The 26910-nt window shown below is 34.2% G+C and overlaps 1 protein-coding gene across 1 annotated transcript in view; it reads left to right on the top strand.

Annotated features, from left to right (window-relative positions):
* sens-2 (zinc finger transcription factor senseless-2) overlaps window positions 1–23236 on the top strand; it is a 66302-nt gene extending 43066 nt beyond the window's left edge. The window contains exons 5-6 of the mRNA XM_090115969.1: window positions 22421–22675; window positions 23160–23236. Coding sequence (XP_089972095.1) covers window positions 22421–22675; window positions 23160–23236 — 332 coding nt within the window. The remainder of the gene's footprint in view (window positions 1–22420; window positions 22676–23159) is intronic.
* Window positions 23237–26910: the final 3674 nt, after the last annotated feature.

Genomic DNA, 26910 nt, shown 5'->3' with positions numbered 1-26910 from the left:
TTTATAAAGGATAATTTTTATTTTTATTTTTAGAATAATTGCTGAGTCGAAAAATGTCGTACAATCTAATAGTCCATTGAATAAAAAGTTCTAGAGTGCGTGAGTTAGTAACGTAAGATGTTTCTTCGGAAACATGTCAAGAGTCCCTAGGTAATAAACATACTAAAACCCCGGGCCACTAGGAGGAGCCCCGGAGTGGGGGGAGGGGGAAAATGGGTCCATTTTTTCATTTTTCGCTTAAATCTCAAAAACGGTACATGTTAGAGAAAAACTTTCAAGGAAAAGTTGAAAGGCCATAAAATTATCTACAAGTTGTACCTGAATCATTTTTTCCTATATCCTACCGTTTCTGAGTTATACGCAGTAAAACATGATTTTGGCTCAAACAATTTCCACATCAATCGATCAAAAAATATTTCTTTCTTCCAAAAAACTCAAAAGTGCTACTTGTGACCGGTACTGATAGATTGCTCTTAATTAGGTCTATAATTGGTAAAATAAACACATTCCTCCATGGAAGCCTTTAGGAGGAATCGATTGTCAAAATATTATATTATGGTAGTTTGAGTTACTGAACTTGATCTTTTTATTTTTTTCTTCCAAAAAACTCATAAGTGCAACTTGTGACCGGTACAGATAGATTGCTCATAATTGGGTCTATCATTGATAAAAATACCAGATTCCACCATGGAGGCCTTTAGGAGGTATTGAATTTTATTAGGGTAGTTACGATACATGAACTTTTTAACTAACTACCCTAATAAAATTCAATTCCCCGTAAACGCCTCCATGGTGGAATCTGGTATTTTTATCAATGATAGACCTAATTATGAGCAATCTATCTGTACCGGTCACAAGTTGCACTTTTGAGCTTTTTGGAAGAAAAAAAATAAAAAGTTCATGTATCGTAACTACCCTGATAAAATTCAATTCCCCGTAAACGCCTCCGTGGTGGAATCTGGTATTTTTAGCAATGATAGACCTAATTATGAGCAATCTATCTGTACCGGTCACAAGTTGCACTTTTGAGTTTTTTGGAAGAAAAAAATAAAAAGATCAAGTTCAGTAACTCAAACTGCCCTAATATAATATTTTGACAATCGATTCCTCCTAAAGGCTTCCATGGAGGAATGTGTTTATTTTACCAATTATAGACCTAATTAAGAGCAATCTATCAGTACTGGTCACAAGTTGCACATTTGAGTTTTTTGGAAGAAAGAAATATTTTTTGATCGATTGATGTTGAAATTGTTTGAGCCAAAATCATGTTTTACTGCGTATAACTCAGAAACGGTAGGATATAGGAAAAAATGATTCAGGTACAACTTGTAGATAATTTTATGGCCTTTCAATTTTTCCTTGAAAGTTTTTCTCTAACATGTACCGTTTTTGAGATTTAAGCGAAAAATAAAAAAAATGGACCCATTTCCCCCCTCCCCCCACTCCGGGGCTCCTCCTAGTGGCCCGGGGTTTTAGTATGTTTATTACCTAGGGACTCTTGACATGTTTCCGAAGAAACATCTTACGTTACTAACTCACGCACTCTAGACCCCCCTTGGAGGGACTCATTCAATGGACTATAACCAAATTAATCAAAATAAAGTTCTGGAGGAATGTGTGTCGTCGACTGCGTATGTTTATTTAAAAATAGTATCTATACTCGCTATTTCGACAGACTTTTTTTACGGATTCGTGCTCTATACTGTTTCCCTAATATTGTTTTTTTTTTATATATTACATACAGACAGTTTTTACTTTTTTTATTGTTTTATAATATGTATAGATTATCATTAATAATTATAAACAAATAATAATAAAAAGACATATTACATAATTTGTGATGATTTCAACTTCACTGTTTTATACAATTATTTTAGACAACATACCTACTAACTACCGAAAATACGCGTTGAACGAGCGAAGAATATTGTGTATAATTTAGCGTGCGATGAACTTTACGTACGTTGGATGAGCCGGGTGTATGAGGGTATTGTGAGGGCGCGCGGCATGGCGCGTAATGTGCGGGGCTTAATCGTAGAATTATCTGGCTTTATACGCCTTCTTAAAGTAAAAAAACAACTGACCATCGCACCCAATCGTCTAATGTTATCCTTAACATTCGCAGCGCCCGCCACTTAATAACTGCAAATTGGTGGCGTCTAATCCACTTAACAGTTGACTAGCGAGAGCCCTCGACTGCACTCGACCGCGCCCCGCCCAGCAATTGTTTGTGCCGCACTTGTTCATTCATTTATGTTGTATTTATAAATGTGTTGCTTCATAATGTTATTCAATGTGTTGGTCGGAAAATCGGTTTGTGAAGTGTTGTTACGGTTTAGTGGGTATATGCGGGTATATGCGTGTACCAAGTTTGCAGGCAGTTTTGATAGGAAAATGGGAGAAATGCATACGACTTCATCAATGTTATTCTAGCATTCTTTGAAATAAGTTAACTAACTATAAATAAAATGACGTTAAAACCTTTAAAAATCAATTAAAAAAACACATTACATTAATTTTTTAATAAATTCTATCGTCTATTCAAAGTAGATACTAAGTTTTTAAGATTATCATTAAGAAAACCTTTCACTACCACAAACTAACCCAACATAATTGTCCAAAATCTATCTACAAATAGCAAAGCTACAAAACAGCATCAAGTATTAAACACAACCTTTTCGCACCTCGTAATCAAGTGTTAGTCGTAACATAAAATGGCCGACGTTTGGCGGGAAGCGGTCAAGTATGCAGTAAGATTGTCCCAACGGGATTGTTCAAAACAATTCGAGAATGTACGAGTCACTTCTGTAGAAGCGGGTATGTCGCAGTCACTTCACTTATTGCGATGTTCGGGAGAATTATACGGATGGAATTTTGGGATTTTGCGAGCAGACGAACATTATAGTTGCGGTGCTAAATATCGGATGACTGTTGTTGCATTTTACATGGACGTTCTAATGGCGCGCACATTTTGAATTTGGAATGTTGTGCGTTCTAGAACGTTGAATTGTTTTAGGTATATCTGTATTTTTTAAGGCGAATGTTCATCTTATTCGATGTAGGTATTATTTTATAGTCTGTGCAGTGTGCATAGCGATTGTCATTATATGAATGAAATTTTTTATTAACTGTAATTCATTTCAAGGAAAATTGGCTTGCTCGATAGGAAGTTGTATTAATATAGTGTATGTTTACTCTTGATTGACGTCATACTCATTATAATTATTTACTATTACAATAACGAACATATTTGAATTAATGCAATTAATAGGTACTGATTGTGTTTTGTAAAGGCGCATACGAGTAAATGCAAGGACACTCAGACACATTTATGTAATGTTTGCCTGAAGCTACGATGAACTTATTTATGATATAAGTAGGTATATAACTTATTTATCCTATTATGTGAAATCAATGTATTTACAAGATTTATAGACTTCCAGTTTTGGATGCGGTATATTACCACTCTACACTACACTTAATTCCTCAATACCAGATCCGTTGTTCGTAGCTCGTTTATCGAGGATCGCCCGGAATGCCACCGTCACCCCCCTTATTGCTTCGCGACAATTGATGTTTGCTACCCCTTACTTGCTTTCAATATTTGGTCTAGCCATTGTCTCCAACTATTTAATAAACGTCCCTCAGTTAACTATGGTATTATTTTAAGTCAAGATGGAAGGAACTAGTCATTCTTGTTATATTTATAGTGGTGACTTTGTAAAAACGTCATTTCTAATTTAATTTGCAATTATTTTCGATTTTCTGTATATTCAATTCTATATAATGAAAATTACCACAATTATTAATGTACCTAATGATTATTTGATAAAGACACAATATGTATAAAATAATATAAGGCATGTATGCACATAATACAATGATTTAGTTCGAAGAAGAAAAAATAATAGAATTCAATTTAATGATTTTATTCAACTTAAAACAGAATAAATTAAATTTGTATGAGCACGTAATTTAGTTATTTCTTCATGCTAAGAAGTATTAATTTTATTCTTACGTAGAACATTAAATGTACCCTCAGCCTAACCAGCCATTAACCTTCACAATTTGCACTACTCCATCAATCAAAACCCACCCCACATCCCCAAGATATAGAGTCCAAATCCGCATAACTCATTTGTTGAATCAAATAGGTACTTCTTACAAAAATATTCGCTCATCTGATTTCAACGGAACATCCCCGAGGGTCGTGGAATTAACGAATTTGTCAACTGTCAACGGACAGGAATCTTATTAGTTTTCTGTGGGTTACCGATGCTCTTACCTTTGAATGTTTTTCGTTGAAATAAAAGGTACTTTTTATGGAGGATTTTTCCTGGTGAACATTTTTCAAAAATGCGCCTATAGAAATTATAAATAGGAAGTTATACACCTAGGTGCAAGCTGATCTTCTAAAATCTTAATATCTTAATCTTAATACTATTGTAAAGGCGAAAGTTTGTTTGGATGTATGGATGTATGGATGTTTGTTACTCTTTCACGTAAAAACTACTGAACCGATTACAATGAAATTTAGCACACATATAGAGGGTAACTTGGATTAACACATAGGATAGGTTTTATCCCGGAAATCCCACGGGAACGGGAACTATGCGGGTTTTCCTTTGAAAACGTGGGCGAAGCCGCGGGCGGAAATCTAGTTTACTATATTCGTTACATAGTCACTTGGATAACTCTTGCCGTATTTTAACAAACGGCTAAGTTCGATACATTGCAATCCAAACATAGATTCGGATCTTACGGTGTCGCATCAATTCGATGGATATTGGTTACACATTCGTGAGCAGTATTTAGTTAATTTACATAGGTAATTCTGTATTCCGCACATAAAAATATTATATAGTACATTTCTAACAGACATTTAAATTATTGCTCACAGTTTTATGTTTATCAAAATATGTAAATCATGCATCTCGTACACAAACAAACATCGGTATGACTCACATTAAACGTAAATCATATACAAAAGTATAAAAATTGCCAACATCCAGTCACGTAAGCCATACAGTTTTAGAGCGGGTGCCCAGCTTCCAATAAATCTTCCTTCTAAGTGGCATTTACACAGCACATATCTTTTGGAAGCAGGAGTCGTAAATGTTTGCTGAGTGACCCTCAACTCACTGTTAAATGACAAGAGGTTGTGAGCGTTACATTTTTCATTTGTTCAGGTTTGTGTTTGGGAATGACGCAAATCTAATGATTAAAAAAAGGTCTATTTATGGAATTTTAGTGAAACTAGTAAGAAACTAGTAAGAATTTTAAATTAAATCTTAATGTTCGATTTAATAATCTACTATATAAAAATAAGTCGGGTTTTCCTCCCTGACGCTATAACTCCAGAACACACGAACCGATTTCCACGGTTTTGCATTCGTTGGAGAGGTCTCGGGCTCCGTGAGGTTTACCTATACTCTAAAGCAAAGAAAAGGTGTCTCTGGTGGCGAAACGGAATTCGCCCGATTTGCTAGTTTATTTATAAATACAGACATAAAAATTGATAAAGCATATATACTAAATGACTGTCATTTTAACGCGACGATCTTAGGCAATGATTATAATCATTAATCACATAATTGTTTGAATATGAAATGTATAAACAATACAGACTCCTAATTCTTATTTCAGTATTGTATTTACCACTAAAACACAACCTGTCGTATGAAATATCTTTATAGCTACTATAGCTACTTACCTTTCTGTAAAAACAATCTATTCCCGCAGGAATATTTAATTCCAAGACTCACTTCATTATTCGATAATTCAACGTCAATATTATCATTATCAGCGAAAGTATCTAATTCTGTCCCGCCCTTCAAGAGAACGCTTTATCCAATCCCAAAGTCTGTTTGTCGACATCTTGAAACAAGATTGTTTCCATTATAAAAGATTCCCGCCTCTTTATTTGATTATTTAATATATTCCGGAAATATTGATTTAACCAAATTTTTCCTGAAGGTGTAAATTTATGGTCGCAGGTGTATATTGAATGAATACTTACATTATGCTTGCCTGATCTTGCCATAATCTATTTATTAGCTTAAACTTAAACTTGGGTTCCTAGATTACCTACTATTGTTAAGATTATGGTATACAGTGAAACTTGGTTAAGTGGGACCTGGATAAGTGAGAAACCTCCATAACTGGAAGTTGGAACTCATGCTGAGGTCCCAACACTTTGGCACTGAATTACCTCTGTTAGTATGGGACGAGGTAAACCTCTATATCTGGGATTTGTTCTTTCGATTTATCATCATAGTTACCTCTATAACTGAGACAGCGAGTAAATTTTATATGCATAAACCTCTGTAACTGAGATAACATTGTTTACTCATTCTTATTCTACCCTACCATATATTTTATTTAATGATCGCACCTGTATAACTGAAATAACCTGTATTCTCACCTCTATTAATGGAACCCTCTGTAAATGAGACAGATATTTATTTATACCTGTATATCTGAGACACTAGGTAAGTGGAATACCTCTTTAAGTGAAACGACATTGCAGGTCCCTTGATGTCTTACTTAACCAGGTTTCACTGTATATATCTAGTATCGTATATAAATGTTTGCAGTATGAACAATAAAAACTCCATAAACCAAACTCTTAACATTCCTACCAATTTTTGATGAATTCCAACCTGTCCATAGAAACACGAATACGCCCAGAACAACACCATTTTCATGCAATCCTTGAAGGACCACATCAACTATCACACACAAACTTGCATGCGACATCATTTATAACGCTAAAAATAAACCCAACCCAACTCATACCTTCGCGGTCACCCACTAGGAGGTAGGGGGAGGGGGGATACAGAATCACGCCGGCCTTGCGGATTTGTTAACGTATACATTTTTACTCTAACGTGTACAATATTCCTTTTGATGTGTATCTTTTGGTGTGATACAGGGTTGGAAGATAGGCGTGGATTAGAAGGAGATCTTTTTATATACGTTTACAATTTTGGTAACGCATTACTAAATTAGTTATGTTTTTAGCAATAAGAAACAGGAATACGCAAAGGTAGTCGAATCTAAATAGAAACATAGGCAGGCCTTAGCAAAATGCAATAATTTAACAATGCTGCTGCAATTCTAGCGGCAGTGGCATAACAATATTCTTAACTTACAAGAATCCATTTCTATGTCTAAAAAGAGCGTGTGTGCCGAGCACATGTGTCGGAACTGAAACTTCTTTGGCAACATTGAAAAATACTAAAATCGTCGCCTTACTCCATGACGTGACGGTATTGCCATTACGAGACCTTTAAATTTTTTCGCGTCAAAGAAGTTTCACTTCAAAAATAAAAGTACTTGTTATTTTCAACTATGTAGTTCCTAGTAATAAGGTTTTTAAAAGACCAATCCTGTAAGGCTGTATGTAATAGAATTTCACGTATGAATAACAATCATATTCTTAAACCAAATCTAAAGAGAAACACAACCCGTCTTGATACCGTCTGAAAACTATAGATTCTGTACATCGACAAAACACTTAGGGACTCAGGTGCAATATTTAGAGTGCATTGCTATCTCTATACAATATGCAGTTCGTTTATATTCAGGGTGACATTGTTTAGAAACAAATTTGATGGAACCTTCTGGAAAGTTTGGTAGACACCTTAGATAAAATACTAAAGAACAAATCACTTCATTTCTGGAATATTGAAGTTTATATATATCACTACATAGTATAAAACAAAGTCGCTTTCTCTGTCCCTATATCCCTATGTCCCTTTGTACGCTTAAATCTTTGAAACTACGCAACGGATTTTGATGCGGTTTTTTTTAATAGATAGAGTGATTCAAGAGGAAGGTTTATAAGTATAATAACATCCATCAAATAGTGGAGAAGTACTGTTATTTTTGAGGTGTCTAATGTGATGTCGTAAAAAATTACATTTTTTCCGCTTACATTGCAAACACAGGCTACGAGTTTTATCAAAATAATGTACTAAGTATTATACACATTGAAAAGGTCTACAGAAAAGTCCGCGGTGGTATATGTCTATCTCTTATGGATAACCCACAATAACTTTTTTTTGTCATTTACTTTTTACGACAAATAATGGCTAATTTTCGAAGCGATTTTAACCAATACAGCATTAATCATTGACCAATTAAAACCTTGAATACATTGTTCATTTAATATAGATCTATATGGCCCTTTACACCGTATGATTTAAGAGAATATTTTCGCACATATTACAGATTTAATAAAAATTGCGGGACGTAGCGTTTGCAGCGGTACCGGCCGGCCGCCCGGCTATATAGGTATTTTATACCCGTGCGAAGCCGGAGCGGGCCGCTAGTTATATATAAGAAAATGTAATCAACTTTTCCATTATCGACATTTATAGGTAAAATTGTAAAACATTAGTCAACAACCTGAAATACATCTACATTCTACATGAAAAATAATATTCATATTCATATAATATGATAGTCGTATAGTCTACTTGTCTACGTCTAGTCTTAGTGTATGTTTTATTGTAAGAAAATGTAATCAACTTGCCCATTACTGGCATTTATAAGTAAAATTGTAACATATTATTGTTAAAAAAACCCAAAAATAAACTTCAAAGAAAGCTTTGTAAAGGTGACTAAAGCACGTAGGTATAGTCTGCCTATACGTCGCTACAAAATAAATTATTAAAAAATCAATCCCACGTGGTAGTGATTCACAGCACTTAAATAATACATAGTACAATATTTCGTAAAATCTTACCGCGCGAGCACTTTAAGTCGAGAAGCATATATTTAATTCAGTGCCGTAAAGTACGTCCCCATAAAAATCCCGCTCATGATACTGTGCAGATGAGACGCCAGGCCCGGATTGTATAATTTAATTATATTAATGTCTCCTTTATTAGGAATCTCGAGTTTACTGTTCTGATAATGGCCGTAATGATTTGTCGGTTATGCGTTGCGTACAGATTGCTATTTCGATTATGAGATTAGTTCTGTTTTTAGCGTGTTTTTGGTGCAGGTAGGAGTGAAAATAATATTTTATGTGGTTATAATTATTTATTAACTATGTAAAGTGGTATTTTAATTTCACACGGGCTTACTTGATAATTGAAAATTAGATATAAAATGAAAATGTATTAAAACTGCCAAAAAAATTTGAAAAGAATTATAACAATTGCATTAATAATATGTTTAACATTAAAATGCTTGAAATGTAAATATTCAATAATTATAACTAACTTTGAAAACTATTCTTATTTCTTACCTAGCGCAAGCTAAAAATTTAAAGTAAAATTATCAAAATACGTAAGTAAAAATTTTGATCAGACTTATTCAATATACAGTGCTTAAGCATACGTAAAATACTCATATTTTTAATAAACTACTAGGTACAGTTCTTACTGTGAATCCGCGCCTGTTTACAACGGAAGATGGCCGGGGCGTAGAATTTACGGTTATCGCCTGCCGGGATACCTTCAATCACGGGATTCTTAATGCTTAACGCTCTAGCCTCCATCGAGCTGGCACTGAAAAACATTATACTCACGTATTATTTATCTATATATCATTGTAGTGACGTCATATTTAGTTTAGGCACAGAATAATAACTAGTAGCTGTTTAAGTGTTTAGGTTTAAAATGCAGGGTTTAATAAAGTCGTTTGGAAGACGTTTGTTGATGGCATGCACTTTCGCAATTTTGATGACTATGGTATGATTTGAAAGCTTGAATAATACCTAGATAAGTTATAGAAGTAAATTAATAATAGATAAAGTTTTATAATTATTGTCATGTTTAGGTTATTATGTCGAACACAAGTAGATAAGTAGGTAAAGTAGGTTTATGGAAAAACATTCATGTTGACATGTGAACTATAGAAATGTGAATAACAACTGTTTCACCGTAATTTAATAAAAACTTCATATTATATGGACAGTTTCAATAACTTTTTAATACTCAAATTAAAGATTTCTTACATACTTATAAAATCTCGTAACATCAGCGTTTCGCTTGTTTCAGTACTGCGCAGTTATCTGTAATAGCCGAGTTAACTGAAACGCCAGTTAAAATGTTACTACCCTCCAGATTCTTTTTATTTTTAGGAGAGCTTTTAGGGCTCTGGAGATTAAATATCCTAATGAATATTTAGGTAGAACAAGAGAGTTTTTAATTATTATCTATTGTACAACGATACGGACATATTATGTTAAAGTTTTAATGAGAATAAGTAAGTAGATATATTGTGGGATATAGATAATGAAGGCTCTTTCTTATAAACGAAATTTTAATAGTTCACTTTTAAACTAGTACAGATGATTAAAAACGTATTAAAATGAACATGATCATTATTTTAAGGTCTATCCAGCTAAGGGTTAAAATTTTCCAATCACTAAAATTATCAAGAAAGATCCTGTTGGATTAAATCCTCATACCAATATCAAACATTTTTACTTGATCGTGAATACAGTAACTTTCATAATCATCTCATAACTCTCAATAATACAGAACTCAAAATTCTCAAAACATTACAAAACCTCAAGGAAAATAAACCGCATCTCAACGGCAAAATCTTCCTTATACAGACTCCTTCAAACTGAGATCTCAATGAATCGTCGATAACCGACCCGAGGGAGTCTTGCGAACAATTACGGGCACCCCCTCGTAATTACGCTCTTGCGAAGATTTTACGCACTTCCGCGTATTACGTGAACGTTGTGATATTTTGATTTGGTAATATCATGTAGAGTGTGATATTTATAACTATTAATACATTTAGAATAGAGCGACAAAACTAAAGAAAAATGGCTCCTAAGTGTTAGTTATCAGTAAGTGAAATATATATAATGTATTAATTTATAACTTATACGGTCTACTACCTAGTACGTAAGAGCATAGACAAATGTCCATGGTAAGAGTAATGAATTTTCAAACCGAATAAATATCTCATTAAAATCAAATCTAAAGCTCCTTTCTCATAAAATATGTACCTAGGTATGTTGTCTGCATTTACATTATGTATTTTATACAATGTACCTATATATCATATATTTTCAACTTGTAACCCTAAAGATACAACATGAAAGAAACTTGCAATACGTCCCACATATCAACATAACAAAACACACACAGCCTCACGAATACCATGAGCGAAAACAGCAACAAAAGAGCATCTAAAAATCTGCTATCAAAGATGGAGTAACGAGCCTCAGCTCTGATTTCCAATTCAAAGGAAAATTGCGATCCATAACGCGAGGGGGGTCCCCCCGTTGCTATGCAACGCGGGGAGGAGTCGCTGAAATCACGGCCAATCGCACGACAGATATAAATTGGTGCGTCATACTGTCGTGCAAAGAGAGGAGGTACCTCTCGTTCCCTCTAATGAAGTCGCCGCGGACCCCTTGATTGAAGCGGCCCTTTTTCAAAATACCTAATTGTTAGGTATCGGTGCGCTGCCGTGATTTGTTCTTGATACTGCTGTAAGGGCCAATGATGTAACCTTTGGACTATGATTGTATGATATAGTTGTGTAATTGAGCTGGTAATATTGATACTTTGACATTTATTCGATTGGATGTAACTTGCCTTTTCTACATCTCGTTAAAATAATTACAGTTTTTTAAGGTAAACAAACGATATAAGTACCTACATAATTAACACTGTTGTAAACTATAATAAATCGAACTAGTTAACATATAATTCATTAAGTAATTTTTTACTCATATTTTATATTACATAGCCTATCATTATTATGTACTATGAACATGCAAGTTTAATTTACGGGAAAATTTTTCGTTGAATTTTTCACAACCCTAACGACAGGTCGACAATCTTCAGTACACGACGGATAAAACTAAGCAATAACCATATCCGCAGAATCACGATACATAAACCCGTAATATCCGGGTATGCCCGGGCGATAAATTGTCCGGCCGGTATCCGCCACGCATCCGTAATGCGGCCCCGACTTGGCACAGATTACGCGGACGTGTATTAATACGCGGACGTGCCCGGATATCCGCATATTCAGGGCTGTCGACACTATTAAATCATTGGTCCGGGAGCCAGCAGCAGATTTTATGACCAAGTTCCTCTCAAGCGGTAATTAGTAAAATGCATCAAAGTATAGTATTATGAAGCCTCGTGAACGACAGCTGGAGCTCGGTTGGGGGGAAGAGCGGTTGTAGCCTCCCGTATCAGCTGACGGTTTTTCCACCAAGATACAGCCAGCTGACATATATATTTATCCACAGTTACATATAAGCTATCATCAGGTAAATTTTTGTTTGAGAGGAAATAACGGAAAATAAATTTTTCTTTAAATTTAACTTTCATGTTCGAGACACCAGCTGACGTATAATACACCATGTTGTAACCAGCTGACTATTTTTTTTCGTTGAGATATTGGGTTAGCTACAATTTGACAAATTTTTAGCTGAGAGGAAATGAATGAATGAATGTATTTTTTTTCCTATGTGCGTGGGAGGCACCCCCCCAACCGAGCGCCAGCTGACGTTCACGAGGCTTTATAATACTATACTCTCATGCGTCTGACGAATTATCTCTTGAGAGGAAATAGTTAACCAAATTTTCACCTGGCTCCCTAACCAATGGTCTTGAGATTACACATAGTTCTGAAAATATTACTAGCCAGCTACAAAATAGTCGTACGATATGATTATCAGAATTTTTCTTTTTACGTCTTTCTAACGACTTATTTTCTGATCCTCGTTTACATGTTTAATTTATATGATGCATACTATATTAATTAAATAATAACTTCCTCACACATTTAGCTATAGGTACTTGATGAAATAATAATAATTGAATGTTTATTTAGGGGAGACCGGGTTTGGTTGTCTCACGGGTTGGTTGTCACAGCGGTCTTAACACAAAACTGAACTATCGAATAAGTCTGTTGAACAGCGTGGCAAGAGTGATACAGTGACAACGCTGTCCCAACTTCGCGTCAGACCGCTCCGATCTGCCGTGAGGGCCTCACACGTGCTTATTGTTTTCGCACAGCAAAAGTAAATTTTTGTGCTGCTGTGTCGAACCTCGTAATTATACGTTCTTGTTTTACAGAAATAATCTTTCAGTTCATTTGATGATGATGAAATGTGTTTTATAATATCGTAGTATAGTTTTTTAGATATTCATTGATCGGAATTTATTTTCAATTTTATTTTTCTAAAACGTGTTATGGGGCTCGTTGTCACAAATTTTCGGGGGCTGGTTGTCACATATTAACCAGCCCCCTGTATGCGAAATGACTTTATTTGCGTTTTGAGGTTGTTTGTTTCAGCCGTAAATTTTCAATCAACACCGGAAAATCACCCTAACAAACCTGCTGGAAGTCCATCTATCCTTGATGACTCTATATTGACTCACGATTATTATTATTTGCTAAAATTGTGATTCTTAATATTCAGACTGAAATAAAGACCGTAGACACGGTTTCATTTGGTTAAGAATTCTTAATTAAAAACTATTCCGTAAAATTATAAGACCAAAAAGTGACTTTCTATTTATAAATTGCCTGTTATTTAGTATGTGACTACCTACCCTAGGCATTGTGACAACCATCCCTGACCCGGGGTTATAAGTCACATTTTTCTTTAGAGTGAAAATACAAAATATTTCTACAACTTATAATATTACACAAAAATACGTTTATTTCTTTTGTAACAGAATAATTACACTATCATTCCTAAACAACGTATTTTGGAAGTTACATAAAATAAGTTAAAAATGTGACTTTCATCCCCGCTCTCCCCTAACCCTTTACTTTCCGACCTACCTAATATAACATCTCTTAATATGTATATATAAATCTCGTGTCACAATGTTTGTCCTCAATGGACTCCTAAACCACTTAACTGATTCTAATAAAATTCGCACACCATGTGCAGTTTGATCCAACTTGAGAGATAGGATACCTAGTTTAAACATGTAGGTACCACGGGTGAAGCCGGGGCGGACCGCTAGTAATATTATAATCTTTAAAACTACACATCTTGGCTTCATCAATTCTAAGTTATCTGTAAGGTTCATTTAAACATACATGTGTCGAGCAGTTGACAGCCCTGCACCCTAACCCATCCCCCGTGTCAGCGGATCGATACCCGGATATCCGGAGCACGGATTATCCGGACCTTTCCATTGGAACGTCAGCGTGATTGCGATAGCCATCATATCTATGTAGCAGATACTAAATAATATTGATCTATAAGAAGTAGACTTGCTTATAAGTTATTACATGCTTTGTAACTTTCTTAAATGTATTTAAGTACATATTAAATATTATGTAGGTAGGTACTTCAAAATACTTAAGTAAAGCATTTTTTTATAACACTGCAATCCTATCCTACTAATATTATAAATGCGAAAGTTTTTAAGGATGTGTGTGTGTTTGTTACTCTATCACGCAAATACTACTTAACCGATTACAATGAAATTTAGCACACATACCTATAGATTTCCGCCCGCGGCTTCGCCCGCGCAGTCAAAGAAAAACCCGCATAGTTCCCGTTCCCGTGGTATTTCCTGTCTATGTCCTGTCTCGGGTATCAAAATATCTCCATACCAAATTTCATGAAAATTGGTTCAGTAGTTTAGGCGTGATTGAGTAACAGACAGACAGACAGAGTTACTTTCGCATTTATAATATTACTTAGTATGGATTAGGTTTTAGACAAAGCTGGCGAAACACCGGACGGAAAACTAGGAAAACAAATAATTCAAAAGATATGAATCAATGAATTTTCCTCCATTCATAAAAGGATTGATCGCGCCTGAAGATAGCTTTAATTTACGGGTTTTATTTACGCGTTGTTCCTCAATTTTTAAATTCCATGAATTAAATTATTCTAATAAAGAATATTAATTTATCCTTCCTTTTGAATATTGCCTTGTACTATAGTACAATTAATAATTTTAATTTTAATACAATTGTTGACTTTATAGGAAGTTCCTCCATATAACAACATTTCCGTATTTCTAATGCTTAATTAACATTACTGTAGGTAGATATTTTAATAGAGAAAAACTCCATTAGTCTATTATAATTAGAAGTAACTAATTAATGCAAAAAAAAACGTATAGATCAGCAAAATATTCTGCGTTAAATTTTCAAATACCTACACTGAGAAAATTTTGCTTTAGCAAAGTACCAATTTAGCTCGGTTAAAAATTATTCTGCTGCATTCAATCAAGACATATTTAAAATGTGCATTAAAGCTTTGCTAGTATTATACAAGCAAGTATTGCTAAATATTCTTAGCTATTATTAAAAAAGTACTTATTTATTTCAAAATTAACGACTCGGTCAATATTACCTTTACCGAATTAGGTTCAAAATAGACAAGCTTACGTTATTATTTAATGATAAGTAAGTTATTTATTTTTAGACTTAACTATAGTTGGCTACTATTTACACAGAGTTCGGTTAAAAATAAACAAGCTTACATTATCATTGAATGACAAGTAAATCATTTAAATTTAGACATAATATTATTTGGCTAAAATTAAATCACTTGCTATGAAGCATATAACCGTGTTTCTTACTTAAAAACAAACAAGTAACTTATCTATTGGTACATAAGCATAGCTCGGCAATTAACAACGGAGCGAATACTATTTTTGACCGAGTAACTTGATAAAAATTAAACAAGGAATTGGCTGCGTAGCCTGCAAAGTCAGCCATTTCTATCAAATCATAGTCGAGTGACGAACGTGTCTGTTGAAGCGCCGCCTCAGCACCTACAAGGCAGATTCAAATTTACATTAAAAACAATAATTTTTCATCATCATTTTGAATTTTAATCAAACTATTATAGAAGAGCAAGATGCAGAAGACAAACAATTATGGCTCAAAAACTCCTCTGAGCCATGGACAGCCGTAGAACTAAGGTGGCAAGAAACTACAGAGACGAGGCTAATTGCTGCAAAAGAGTTAACCATAGCTCCAATACCTCAATACAATGAATATGCTGCTCTTAAAAAACCCAAAGGATATCTTCTGGTGAGTTAAGTTTTTTAGAATTTTTTGTCTGCTTTAGTTTAATTACTTTTGTATACTTACTTACGTTTTTTTTTTATTTGTTTACAGCTAGAAAAAGATATGAAAAGCAAAGGACAATATACCGAAATCACTGAAAGCTTCCCCACAATCAAACCAAAAATAAATTTGAATTAGTAACTAAGTTACTTCTGATCAAGCATCATATTGTCATATACCTATTACTTTAATATGTAAATTACATAAGGTAGGTACGATATAGTTCCGATATGATATCTGCATATCTACACATCAAATTTGTAACGAGGTTCAACCAGAATATTTTATAATAGAAAACGAACAATATGTAATGAGCTTATTGTACTTAATTTTTTTTTGGTGCAAAAAATGTTTAAGTTTTAACATTTATGATCATTTTCCCGAAGACGAATGTGAATTATGTTTCAATGAGAATAAATTCAAATGTTTAAAAAAATTGACGGGTTTACTTGTTGGGTTGTAATAAAATTATTAGATCAAAAAGATTACTTATTCTCCTAGCTTATTCTATGGTTTTTGCCTAAACTTTTGACTTATCAAATACATTTATAAGTACAATTTAGGTGTATTAACTTGCTTACATTACCATAATGGTTGTTTGTTTTTATGTAAACAAACCTAAACCACTTTCATTAGAGAACAAACTCCAACATCGCGAAATAAAATCAGCTGTTCCTTAGATTTTGACATAGTAGATAATTCCGCTTTTATTTTATTTTATTTTATTTTATACACTTTATTGTGCTGCCAACATAACAAAAGTGGGTACAATAGGACTTAAACTAGTACAAACAACACAGAGGGCGGCCTTATTACTAACAAGTAATCTCTTCCAGGCAACCAACAGATTGTGTGAAAAACAATATTACTACAGCGGAGGTAGGTAAAAAGTTAAACATAAATAGATGTTACTAAAAATACAGTCATAATATACACACTAAAATAAGATAAAATATACCATACCAAAAGATATACAATACATATAATAATATAATGCTATAAATAAAATAAATATAATAATATATAAATACATCATAAAAATATAAACATAATATACTATAAAATATACTACAAATACAAAATACTATATCGATTCAAACGCAAGATTTAAAAAGTGGTCACGTATGAGGCTCTTAAATTTAGATAGAGTTTGAGCTTGCCTTATGGGTATAGGTAAGGAATTCCATAGATTAATGGCCGTAATAATAAAAGAATCACCATAAAAGCGCGTGCGATGGAAAGGTGTGCACAGGACAAGCCTATCCACTGAACGAAGGGAATAGCTTTCACAGTGCAGGAAGTCAAATTTATTTTTAAGGTATGAAGGAGTCTTAGGGTCAAAAAGGACACGATAAAGTAACTGCAAGTAATGCACATTCCGGCGAAAGCGGACTGGGAGCCACTTGAGCTTCTTGCGGAAGGAAGAGACATGGTCGTACTTGCGAAGACCAAATACAAACCGGATACCATAGTTCTGGAGGCGCTCAAGTTTTTCTATCTGCTCGACTGATAAATCAGGAAAGCAAGCATCAGCGTAGTCAATAATAGGAAGGAGAAGGGACTGTGCTAGCATAACTTTGGTCGATATGGGTAAGAAATTACGAAGACGCCGCAATGAACTGGAAGCAGCATAAAATTTCCGACTCAGTTCCTGAATGTGATGCGACCAAGATAGTGTCTGATCCAGGTAGACACCTAAATTTTTGACGTGCTCGCTATAAGGTATGATTTCTCCCCGAATCTGTACAGAAGGCAGTATACCCCAATCAACCTCCGATATTTGGTAAGGACTACCGATAACGATGACCTGGCTTTTCGACGGATTGATTTTTAGGCCAAATTGATCACACCATGTTACTATGTTGGTTAGTTCGTTGTTGATGGAATGAACTGCGTTAGGTAGGTTATCAGGGGTTGATTGCGTGTAGATCTGTAAATCGTCGGCAAACATATGGTAGGGAGAAGTTAATTGAGATGTGAGATTGTTAATAAATATGGCAAATAGGAGAGGTGACAAGACGCCACCCTGTGGCACACCGGCGGGTACTGCACACCAAGATGAATGTTTGTCATCCATCAGGATACGCTGCCGCCGGTCGCCCAGGTAACTTTGAAACCAGTTAAGAACTGTCGATGAAAAGTTAAGAAGTCGTAGCAAACTCAGAAGGATATTGTGATTTACCGTGTTAAAAGCATTGCTAAAATCTAAGAGAGTTAGACCAGTAAGTTGCTTGTTGTCCATACCATGACGAATGTCATCGGTAACTTTAACCAGGGCTGTCGTCGTACTATGACCGGGACGAAAGCCTGACTGATAAGGACTAAGGATGTTATTAGTGTTAAGGAAACTGGTAAGCTGGGAGTGGATAAGACGCTCGAGTACTTTAGAAAGGAATGGTAAGATGGAGATAGGACGAAAATCAGGTAAACTCAAAGGATTAGATTTTTTGGGCATGGGAATGACATGAGCGTCCTTCCAGGAACTAGGAAAAGAACCGGAGGTGACTGAAAAATTAAGGATATGTGTTATGACGGGAATAATGATATCAAGGATAGGAATGATCATATTACGACTGATATGGTCAGTACCAATGGCATTCGATGATATGGACAGGATTGTCTTCTTAACTTCATCTACAGAACTTTTCTTGAAAATAAACGGGGGAAAATCAGGAGTAGAAATGGTAGAAAGATTTTTAACAGTAGAGGCAAGTTGTACATTATGATTAAGAATAGACGAAGAAGCAAAGTGTGAATTTAAATTATCGATATTAATGTTACAAGAAGAAAAGGTGTGGGAGGCTTTACCAACTCCTAGAGATTTTAAAAATTTCCAAATTTTAACAGGGTCGCCGTTCTCGACCGACTTATGGATATGGCGCCTTTGTGCATCCCTACACAATACGTTGCAACGATTACGGATACTTTTATATTTGACCTGTACCTCAGCAGTTTTAGCAGTTTTCAATTTAGACTTGGCACGATGTTTTTTATTTAGGAGCGATTTAAGTTCTGGAGAAAGCCAGGGTGCAGGTGTGTGCTTTTTCTTCACAGGTCTTAATGGTGCATGTTTATCATATAAAGCAAGCATGACATCGTTAAATACGCTCACTTTTAAGTCCATGGTGTCTGCATCATAAACTGCCTGCCAATCACACTCAGAAGCATCCAGTCGAAGTTGATCGTAATCCATACCGGCAAAATTACGCAGCAGGATAGAGGAAGGTTTGAACTTAGGTGGGCGGAGTTTGTAGGATAAGTAGATCAGGTCGTGATAGGAAAAAGCATCAGCAGAACACTGCCCATGCTTGGATACGGAAAGAGGGGAGGAGACAATGATAAGATCAAGAAGGGATGGGCAGCAGCCAGGAGAGAAATGAGTAGGATTAAGTGGGAGTAATTGGAGGTTGTGTGAACAAAGGAGAGAGCATAATTTTTTACTACGGTGGTCATCTTTGAGTAGACATGTATTGAAGTCACCCATAAAAATTATGTGATCGTATTCGGGAGTTAGGTCATCTAGGAGATTCTCAAAGGAAGGGAAGTAATTATTGGTCAGGGAAGGGCTATAGAAAACACCAAGGAGAATTTTGGAGTTAGGTAGTAGGACTTCGATGAGGAGATGTTCAGTGGTGTTATTAGGAGGGGGCTGAGAGGAAGATCGAATCAACTTAAACGAGATGTAAGACCGAAGATAAATCGCGACTCCACCACCGCCTTTGCCAATACGATCATTGCGGATAAGGTTAAAGCCGGGAAGGGAATAATTGGCTGAAGGAAGGGAAGGCTTTAGCCATGATTCGGAGATAAGGATAGCATGGATATTATTTTCTACGAATGATGCAAGCATGTCAGGAAAGTGAGCCGGAATACTCTGTGCATTAATGTGAGTCACGTTAAAATTTTTATGGGCATCATTAAACAAGGAAGAGAGGACAAGGTCGAGAGGAGAGGAAGCACTATGAAAGCTATTCTCATCGCTGTTTAAAAGATCAGAACTACAATCGTGATACTCAGAACTTACGTTTGACATTATATATAAAAAAATAATAATAAATTACTTATAAATATTGATAATATACAAATAATATATATAAAGAAAAACAAATATACCGATAATGATAATAATAAATGAATAAGTTAATACTATAATATACCTAGTACCTTCCGGAATTTAACTATAAAAAATAAAAGTATAGTTTAACACAAAACACCAAAAACAATTATTACAATTTAAAACTACTTAAAAAATAAAAAGATTATACAACACATTTACGTAGGAATTTAAACATGGCAAGTAAATGCTTCATAATTATTATTAGACATTTGACACAGAGATAGTTGTCATCTATTGACATTTGACATTTACAATTGACAGACCGGTGACAACCGAGAGATTTGTAAACAAAATAATTAAAACTGTAAGAAGGTAGCTTTAATAATTTGAAAAGGTAGGAGGTAAAAGAGTAGAAAGTTATAAAAATTACAAAAGGAAGAAAATTCGACGATAAATACACTATAATAACTGCAGAGCGAATTACAAACGAACAAATTTAACAACGTGAATTACATATCGTTCCGAAACTATTTAGCTTTAACATTAAGCCTCCTAGAACGGGCTACCTTATTGTCCTTGGAGGGAATACTGGATACGGCAGAGGTACCTGGGTTTGGTTTGTCCGGCGCAACCGCAGAAAGAGCTTTAATATCAGCGATACTCTCAACACGATGACGAACGCCCCCGGGTCCGATGACAAATATGTGCCCATTTCTTGTCCAGCACTTAGTTACTCCAAATTGTTCACGAGCAGCCATAAAAACATCATGTCTATTCTTGGTGAGGAATTCAGAGAGAGTGATTCCTGTACCCTTCAGATTTGTTTTCGACGACCAAATGAGCTCCTTATCGGACAAATCACGAAGTTTGATGAGGATTGGACGTGGTTTATTGTCCTTGGGGTTTTGTATATTATGAAACAGCTGATATTTCTTTTACGATGTTGGATTTGGTCCTATACCTAATTAAAGTTGTTCAGGTTTAGTCTGAGTCATTCCTTAAAAGTTTGCTCATGATTTATATTTCACCCTGTTATTGTGAAAATTAAAACACAGAACTCCAGTATCGTTTCTTGACATTGTGAATTGTGTACTATTTTTAAAAGTAGTAGTATTTAAGTGTAAGTAGTAGATATGTTACTTGAAATGATTGTATCATGTACTGAATAAAGCTAATTTCATTAATGTGCATAATTTTCTTTCAGTTTCTTCTAAGTTTTTGGTGTGTCGGGAAATTAGTGTTGTTTTCCTACATGAACGTTTCATTGGCTTTTTTTCCGACATGCCAAAATTTTTCCCACATAATGGTAGAAATGATAACATATCGAACTAGATAAATATTTTCAGTATGAGCTGACCTCACATTGTATACAGGGTGTAACAGAAAGGGGGTACACATCTAAGCAGGGCGTGATGTACTGATGAAACTGAACAGTACATCACGCCCTGTTCGGATGTGTATATCCCCTTACACCTTGTATAGGTTTTACGAACATTCACAGGTCAGCTTATACTGAAAATATATAGCTTAATATGTGTCGTTTGAATTATTACTTGCAACCAAGTATTTTAGCTATGGTTACCTAATAAACCCGCCTAAGAATTCAAAGTAACTTGGCTAAATATACCAATCTTAATTGACTAGAAATAACAGAGTATATTTAGTTATAGTTACCCAATGAACATGATTGACAGTACCCAGTAACTTGGCTACGTATACAAATTTTTAATTGAGTAGAAGTAACAAAGTAGATTGGCTGTCCCTACCCAATAAATATGATTAACATTATTGTGTTACTTAGCTAGTTTTACAAAGCAACATATTTGAAATCACTGAATTACTTTGCTAAAAACAACAGAGCACGTTGGGTATTGTTAAAAGAGTAACACGATTGACTATAGTAAATAGGTTTGTTAAGTTTACTGAGTGAATAGGTTAAAAGCAACAAACCTTAAATACGTATTTTTTGACCACCTTAGTGGGCTTATATTACCAACATACGTTAACAAAGTTGACTTGTATAATTTTAGCAACAAACTTTGCAGGCTCCCTCCGAAGCAAGTTACTCGGTTGTAAATAGCAGCAACTTGATTATTTATAGCCGTTACGTTTTCTCAGTGTACTTACACAATTATAATTAGACTTAGGTAGCACATGCGGAAATAAAACAAAGTAATAAAGAAAGAGAACAACAAATTATCAACAAAACTTCATAATTCCACACCTACCTACTCCTTTTTAACTATACCCAATTCAATACTTCGTAATTCTAATTACACGTCTTCCCTTTTTAATCCACTTCATTGTCCACAGGTGAAAAGCCGCACAAATGCCAAGTGTGTGGCAAGGCCTTCAGCCAGTCATCGAACCTGATCACCCATTCCCGCAAGCACACGGGCTTCAAGCCATTTGCCTGTGAGCTGTGTGGACGCGCCTTTCAGCGTAAAGTGGACTTGCGGAGGCATAGAGAGACGCAGCACGCTGATCTGCGTAATGCGCAGCATATGCCTACGCATACGGATGTCCATGCTATGCACCCGGATATGCACGTGCCGGATCATAGGATAGGTGAGTTTTTAGCATATTATTGGTACTTTAATTGATAGCTGATTGGGTTGATACTGGATCACTTTCATCGTCTGTGATATCCTGATCCCTTTCGCACATTCGAAAGAATACCTATGCAATTTTTCGAATATTATGTGCATGCACATTTTACATCATAATCAAAATTCCTTGATATTGCAGGAAACTCAGAAATAAACAGAACTACTAACTCAGAAGTAAAGCTTGGCGATCTGTGCACAAAATAAAGTTAAATATGTATGTGTTTGTGCATTTTTATAGATGTATGGCTAAGTATACATCTTCATTGTCCACTCGTCAAAACAGTTCACATTTAACATGGCACATAATAATATTATGACATAACCCTTTTAAAATGGCGCCTTCCAAAAACCATGTGGCTACTTAATCTCTTCTCTTCTTACATTTCACATACCTATTTGCTTTTACATCACAAGACACATGTTAACAATATATTCTATTACAGATATGCGTCCGCACCCAGAGCTGCGGCAGGACTACCGAATCACGCCGGTGCCGCCTTTGCAGCCACTACCCTCTTGAAGCACGACAGCCTTCGCGCCATGGCGCTGAGGCTCTAGCTAATACCAAAGACGTTTGTGATCCGATGTTATACAACAGATGAAAATAAGTAGGAATTTTTCTCGGAAAAAGTTAGAGATTTTTTTTATTTAAGACGTAGGTAACCAAAGAATGCATAATATGTAACATACTTAAATAGTTTTGTAATTGAACATTATTTTCCGTATTCATCCAAAGGGTTTAAAAAAATAGAATAAATAATATAATAGTTACTAGTTAGGTTCTATACGCACATTGATATATTTACTTTTATAATTTACAATTCTTTATTTCGTTGATTTTATTACATTTTTTTTAATTATTTTTTATAAAAATTATCAAGCACCTTCAGCTATTGTATAACATCACTGTTTAATTAATGTAAGTATCTAAATTAGTAATTACAACGAAAAAAATCACTCTATCTTACTCTAACACACAAATATTGTATAGAAAGCGTGAGATAACATGATTTATCGTTCTTCAATTTATATAAAGAATAATTATATTAAAAATAAAATGGCCTAAGAGGTATGTTACCATTGAATAAGTAAAAAGATTCGTAAGGCATGTAAGCATTCGTAAGGAGTTTTTGATCTCAGGCTAAGAAACATAATATATATATGAATAATTTTCCATTTAGATTTTTATTATGTCCTAATGTTAGGTCATAGGTTTTCGATTTAACGATAACTGTACTTTACTTTCATTCCTCTATAGTTAAATATTATTATATACTTTATTTTAGGACGAAAAAGATAAAAAAAAATAATTCATACCTAAGTACATGTTTTCTAGATTTACAATTAATTTTTTCCATATTTCTTTTAAGAATACTAAATAATAATTATTATTTTAGTAATTTTTTAAATGTTTATTGGACTGTTGGATCCATTCCACATTATATTCCATACTTTCCATTCCAATAAAATATAATACGGTTAGAATTTGATTGTAACATTTTTTGTATTTACAGGGAAAATATGTTTATCATTATTTTTTACATTAACAACAATGTGTAATCAATTTTATTAAGAGGTTTATATGCTGTAGTAAATATTCCATTTATTTTGCATTCCAAATAAACATCACCAAAAGACATCAGCCATATAAAATACCAAAGATTAACAAAAATTTTGAATTAATTGATTATAATATAGAGATTTTCTTTTTAAAAGATAGTTCTTGCTAGGCGCTTTTACCCTATCCTATTTTTACCTATCAATTTTATCCAAAGCCTATAAAAAGTAATTAGTTTTTGTCAAATATAAAATTTTATTTTAAATCTACATTCTTGTTATTTTTTTGTATACTATATACATATTAGAGTTAAGCCAAAGCTACACGTTACGTCTGGCTTGTCAAGCAAATTTGAACAAGCATAATTTTAAAACAATCTTTTACAAAGACATTTCTGTGCCTCCAGTGAATAAGGGAATAACTCAAAAACAGCACTTTTCAGGAGAGACAAAAAACTATATATCAATACTAAATCTTTATTAATTCAAAATTTTAAGCTTGTATGTGTAAGATATGATGTTAGACTATATTTTTACATATGAACACATATTGTAACAACCCCATAAATATACTTTTTTCGTGTTTTTTTGAAGTTGTGGCCTTATGAACGAGTACTTCATGGAATAACTCAATGTATTCACATAATTTTTTTTTTACTCTTTGCAATATAACGACTTATGCCCTTATGCACTATGTTCATAATCGCACAACACGACTTATATTATTGCCAGTTTTGGTTTTATAGAAATGATGTGACTTATTATGCTTGAAATTTGTGTACTTTATGACTCAATTGAGGCATTTTAGTGGAAAAACTATGCACGTAGCTTGAAAAACGAATGAAATCAACGGGTTTTTTTATCGTTATTAGATAATAAAAACAAAACAACATTTAGGTATTTATGCATTTAACCCTAGAAGTCCAATCTACGAAAATTTGACGTATGAAGTCTTCTATATTTACCATCGAATCGCTGCAAAATCCAGAACCAACTTATTAGCCGTCGAGACCTAGCAGTAAATAGTTGGCTCTTCCTGGTAAATTCCGCCATTTGGTTGTAAAGAGAATGTTGTGCGTCATTTTGACGTATAATTGGGCTTTTCGTAACTTTTAAGATTGTTTCAAATTTTTATTTTGTGATTTATTTGAATAATTTTTTTCCAAGTCACGTTTCACATGATATCTATAGATTGAGTATAAAATGGGATCCAGACAACTTTTATACTAGGACGAAGAACCTTCAATTTCAGTAAATGACGATTATTGTCCTCCGCTGGATTTGGACTTCTAGCAAGGGGATTGGGTGGCTGAAGATGTTGTCTGGAGTAAAACCGAATATGTTATGGGGTTTTGTTACCCATGTATAATGAAAGTCGTAGATTGTAAAATAAATCTTTAATCGATCTTTCAATAGTACAGTACTATGTTGTTTTAATGCTAAACAATGTTTCACCAGTCACCACAATGAGTCTAGTCTTTACAGGTTAGCAGGAGACAATCATTCAGTATTGGTATTAAATACGTATCAACTGCGTATTGCGTTTTGCTTATTAACTATTGTCCTAGTGAAAATTAATTAATCGTCGAATTAATTTAAAATTCGATCAAGTGCGTTCCGTCTCGGAACGCCACAGATAATAAAAGTGGCAACGCCACAATGTCATGGTGGTATACATTGAGGATACAAGCACCATAAAGAGATAAGAGAAGCCCGAAAACCATATTCCTGTATGTTCAGTTAATACAGGAAAAGTTATAGGTGGTCAGTGGCGATATTTTACGGCATGATATAGAATTTTAACAATTTCACATATCAAAATAATGTAGATAAATAAAGAAAAAACAATGAGCCGCAAAGATTTTAGGAAAAAATTAAGCACAGATTAGAAGGTGCCTTGGATGCACAAACGATTTGTGGCACGCACTTTGAAGAGACTCTACGTGACAATAGCCTAATTTTTTCAAAATATGTGGTACCAGAGTATCCATAAAATGTTTACGAAAATGCAGGACCAAAGAAGTATTATCTTTGGAAGATTTCCCCACTATAAAAAAAAAAAGGACCAAAGAAGTATCGATATTGCGGATTTTTTTCCTATAAAAAAGGCAAATTACCAAAGCACAGTGGCTAAAACGTATATGCGGAGAAAACAATATTCATAAGTGTCAAGACTGGTTATAAATACTTTTTTTATGCGACTATTATAGACTATAGTATTATTGTCTTGATACTTAGTAAGATATTTTTTTTTTAATTAAAAACGAGTTACTTTTAAAAACTACCCAATTATAAGAAAAAAATATAAGTTTAACATATTTTGTTGGCTTTTTTTAGATGATTCAATTATCGTTCTGTATTTATTAAATGCACTTAATGTGTTAACTGTATTTTTAATATCTATTGCAAAAATAGTTAATTTCCATAGAAATATATTAGTATCCCAAGTTAACTGATAAATACCTTTTTTAAAAAATATAAAGATTTGTTGTTGCAGATTTATTGAAAAAACGATTTAAAAATAATAATTAATAAGGAATAGTGTGTGTTGTTTCCGTGCAGTATTCAAATAGACCAATAGCAACACGGCATTAATGCCAAACTGTCTCATGTCGTCACTTGAACCAATGACACTAA

This window comes from Colias eurytheme, chromosome 2, assembly GCF_061535395.1.
Source record: "Colias eurytheme isolate Ceu_HAF_F1 chromosome 2, ilColEury1 Martin Lab GWU primary, whole genome shotgun sequence".
Lineage (NCBI taxonomy): Eukaryota > Metazoa > Arthropoda > Insecta > Lepidoptera > Pieridae > Colias > Colias eurytheme.
This window is presented reverse-complemented; position numbering and strand designations above follow the sequence as displayed.